Consider the following 4993-nt stretch of genomic DNA (forward strand, 5'->3'; position numbering starts at 1 on the left):
ACGTGACTCGGGTGGTGTTCTGTTCGTCAGGAAACTTGACATTATTATCATTATGTCTAGGCATAATAGAGGCTCTCTTTTTTCTCTTTGCATTGCAACCCAGTATTGTAAATATATAATCTCAATGTACTATTTGCAAAGACATAAATAAATAAATTATTACAATCAAAACAAGCGCTAAACCCACAAGAGTCACACCCCATTAAGAAACGAATTAACAGTAATGTATGATAATTTATGTAACTGTACTTATGTTTACCTGTACCAAAATAAACTTAATTTCATATGCTGAATTACGTCAAACTTTACAAAATGTTTTTATACATTTACCGATTATTTTTCCTTAGTTTCTAGTAAGTAAATACAAATATTTTTTTGACTGAGTTGACTAACCTTTTATTGGATTTTTATTCACATAATTCTTCGATTAATTTTTTTAATAATTCTCACTGATTTCTCATATAATTCTCACTGGTTCAATTCTTACATAATTCTCAATGACCTGGCTCCTCCTCACTCATTTCTTACTGAACAAAACATTCACCGAATACTATCTCAACCATTAAAAAGCCTTATCTTCCTAACAGCCACAAGGCCACCTAAAATTCCTTAGTCTACCCAAGTCTCATTTAGAAGAAAATGAGAAGAGCAATTTGCTAATGTACACAAAGAAAACGGGAATTGCAGATAAATGTGCACTTTTTAAAGCTATTTCTGAAAGAAAATGGGTCGTAAAAGAGAAGGCTAACTATTGTAACTAGTCTAGTAAGGCTAACACCAACTGGATATGTGTGGACAAGTTATTGCAGTGTAAATCCTCTGCCAGGATGATCCAACTTTGTTAGGATTATATATCTATCATTTGGACCCAATATTTGGCACAAAAAATGCTTATATATATATATATATATATATATATATATATATATATATATATATATATATACAGTGGTCCCTCGCTTTTTGTAGTTCTCAGCAATAGTAAATTTCGCCAATCATAGGGGAATTTTCGTATAAACATGGACTCGCTTTTCATAGGTTGACTCGCGAATAGTAGTTCGTCCGAGACGCGTACGCACGGTGTGAGCCGGGGAGGCCTCCCTACCCAGCCAGTCTGGCATTGTTTACCAGTGAGTGAAGGTCCCCTCAAGTGCTCCTATGAAATATTTCATAATATTCCACTCATTTTAGTGCTTGCAGTTACTAAATAAGCTACCATGGCTCCAAAGAAAGCTCCTAGTGCCAAGCCTGTGGTAAAGAAGGTGAGAAATATGTACAGTGACAAAGTCTTGGGCCATTTTAGGGAAGTGTTAAAGAGACGCCAGAAACAGAGCTCTCTCCACAGTTACTTTGCGAGACAGGACTAGAGTGACTCTCAAGGTGGTAATAGTGGCATTAAGAAACAGAGAAGAGAAGCAACCCCAGAGAAGCAATTGATACCTGAGGTGTTGATGGAAGGGGATTCCCCTTCCAAACTGTAAACAATCCAATCTCTCTCCTCCTCCAGTCTCCCATACACTAAGAAGAATCTCCAATAAAGGTAAGTGTTATGCTGTTAATGTTTCATTCATCATTTCCCATTGTATTGTTTATGTACTATATGTATATTTCATGTAAATTTTTTTTTTTGTTTTAATACTTCTGGGTGTCAGGAACGGATTAATTGTATTTACATTATTTCTTATGGGGAAAATTTATTCGCAAATCGTAAATTTCGTTTATAGTAGCTCCTCCAGGAACGGATTAATTACGAAAAACGAGGGGCCACTGTATATATATATATATATTATACGTAGAGAAAAATCCTGATTGAAAAATATATACTTGGTTGCCCTCCATATGTATGTTATACATATGAATACCAAGAATATATGTATTTGTGTAGCTATATATATATATATATATATATATATATATATATATATATATATATATATATATATATATATATATATTATATATATATATATATATATATATATATATATATATATATATATATATATATATATATACTATAAGAGAGGTAGGTGTGGTGTTAATCATGTGTATGAAAGCATGCGAAACATATATATATATATATATATATATATATATATATATATATATATATATATATATATATATATATATATATATATATATATATATATATATATATATATATATATATATATGAATCCAAATATGCATACACACCTTGTGGAAGAAATATACATATACGAAAAATATGGTGAAAAAGACATTGAATTATACGATACGTGAAAAATACACGAACTCCATGGGTAGTATAAATATACAACACAAACTGTCTCTCCCTTTCCATGAAAATACAATATCCACCGGGAAATAAATCTACTGAAACATATACAGTGGTAGAAAATGCATCTGTTGAAATATATACACGTTAGACTGACCATACACTTAGTGAAGTGTATTGCAAAATTCACAACAAGGGGGAAGGAAATGTAACTTAATTCTAATATGTGAGTGGGATTCGAACGAACTGCTCCATAGTCCTGTGGAATATCAGATGTAACACTAAATATATTAATAATAGTTCGTCACTGTCATTTTATACAGTATAAGGATATACGTCCTTTAAATATACACATACACCGAGAGGTGTATCTCTCACAGTATATATGCTGAGAGCTTGCTGTAATTCCTATTCTTAGGGATTAAAGTATTCTTGTCTTGGGGTGACAATGGTAAATACAGTCTTAATAACCCTCGTGTAGTTGATAGGTTTTAAACCCTATTAATCAAAGGTACATGGAATATAATACGTATATATTTAATTCATACACCTCCTGATATACACACACACACACATTATATATATATATATATATATATATATATATATATATATATATATATATATATATATATATATATATATATATATATATATATATATATATATCAACAATGCGACTAGTTAAGGACTCGAACCCATGCCGCTTTGGTTTGCCTCATGGTGGGCGAAAACTCATGACGCCATAATCCACGGGTTTTCGCCCACCATGAGGCAGGCCAAAGCAGCATGGGTTCGAGTCCTTGGCTAGTCGCAGTGTTGTTATTGATCAATACCACTTGTTCGTGGGCACAATTATATATATATATATATATATATATATATATATATATATATATATATATATATATATATATATATATATATATATATATATATATATATATGCAAAACAACCACTCTGAAAGAATAGAGAAATTCCAAGCGCTTTCGTGACTAATCACATTGATAATGTGAGTGGTCACGAAAGCGCTTGGAATTTCTCTATTCTTTCAGAGTGGTTGTTTTGCATATTTTGAAATCACCTGTTTACTGTGATCTTATTGCATATATATATATATATATATATATATATATATATATATATATATATATATATATATATATATATATATATATATATATATATATATATATATATATATATATATATACATATATATATATATATATATATATATATATATATATATATATATATATATATATATATATATATAATATAATATGCACAATACACTTTATGTTGGTAAATACAGTTGAAGGTGTACCTGTATAATTTTTATGATACTGATACTCCCACTGTGCCTCAATAAAAAAGTATGCCAATTTTGATATGAACTTTTTCGGACAAAAATGTACACACGATTTGCTCAAGTTCTCAACAAACATATAAAACGATAAGCTTGGATGAAATTTTTACTCCTGAGAAAATAGAAGATAATTTGTATGCATACACGCAAGAGACAGAGCTCATTCTCCGGAAATTTATATAGATGAGTATACACACATCATATATACACAGAGAGGAGTATGCCTCAGTGTATATATGATGAGAGTTTAATCTATATTTTACGTATTAAAGAGTTATTGCCTGGTGGTGAAAAAATTATTGTGCCTAATGTAGTAGACAGGCTTTTAACTAGATTAATATATATATATATATATATATATATATATATACATATATATATATATATATATATATATACGTGTATATATATATATATATACATGTATATATATATATATATATATATATATATATATATATATATAGATATATATATACATATATATATATATATATATATATATATATATATATATATATATATATATATATATATATATACATGTATATATATACGTATATACAAAGGATACATACACCGAGATATGTATGTCTATCAGTGTATACACACTAATAGTATACTTTAATCCTTATTCTAGGAACTGAAGTATCTTTGACTGGTGGTAAACAGGTGATATGCAGCTTTTAATGGCCCTCGTACAGAAGATAGTGTTGAAAACCATAGGCTCTTAACTCCGTTAATCACCAACACACACGCAGACATAAAATTGCATAAATATATTTTGCATTGCTCTCTATATTATTATTTTTTGCATATTACATATTTTAGACCAAGTTGGAAGTACTTAAGGTCCTACATGATGAAGAAGAGAGTAACACCAGCCGTCACTGTGACCAGAATAAGGTTTCTGCTGTTGTCTCTTGAACCTGTGAAAATATAATAGTTTATGCTTAATTATTATTAAATAAGTGTATTATTACTGTAATACTAATAATAATTATAATTATTATTAGTTATAATAATTATTATTATTATGGGAAAGCGCTAGACCCGTAATAGTTACACAATGCCTAGGAAATGGGAGGCAAACATGTTTGATGTAAGGAATGGGAGAGCTAATCTAACCTGTGGTATCAAGAGCCCATCATCAGTATCAAGGATACCATCCATCATTAAAATAAATAAGGTGTTGGAGGAATGTCCGTGTACATTTTGAACTACAGCTCCTGGGCCCGTCTCTTAAGCTTGGTTAGGTTACGATTATTCATTGAGAGTTTAATAAACATTATGTGGATTAAATTGTCCTTAGTGGTTGACATGTTATATGGAGCTTTAAGGACCAGTGGGTAGTAGACAA

General features: G+C 29.6%; 1 protein-coding gene across 1 annotated transcript in view; it reads right to left on the reverse strand.

The window, feature by feature from the left end:
* Window positions 1–4196: 4196 nt before the first annotated feature.
* The window catches only part of LOC138854405 (uncharacterized), a 145499-nt gene continuing 144702 nt past the window's right edge, over window positions 4197–4993 (reverse strand). The window contains exon 7 of the mRNA XM_070097452.1: window positions 4197–4562. Coding sequence (XP_069953553.1) covers window positions 4489–4562 — 74 coding nt within the window. The 3' untranslated portion in view covers window positions 4197–4488. The remainder of the gene's footprint in view (window positions 4563–4993) is intronic.

Source organism: Cherax quadricarinatus, chromosome 58 (genome assembly GCF_038502225.1).
Source record: "Cherax quadricarinatus isolate ZL_2023a chromosome 58, ASM3850222v1, whole genome shotgun sequence".
NCBI lineage: Eukaryota > Metazoa > Arthropoda > Malacostraca > Decapoda > Parastacidae > Cherax > Cherax quadricarinatus.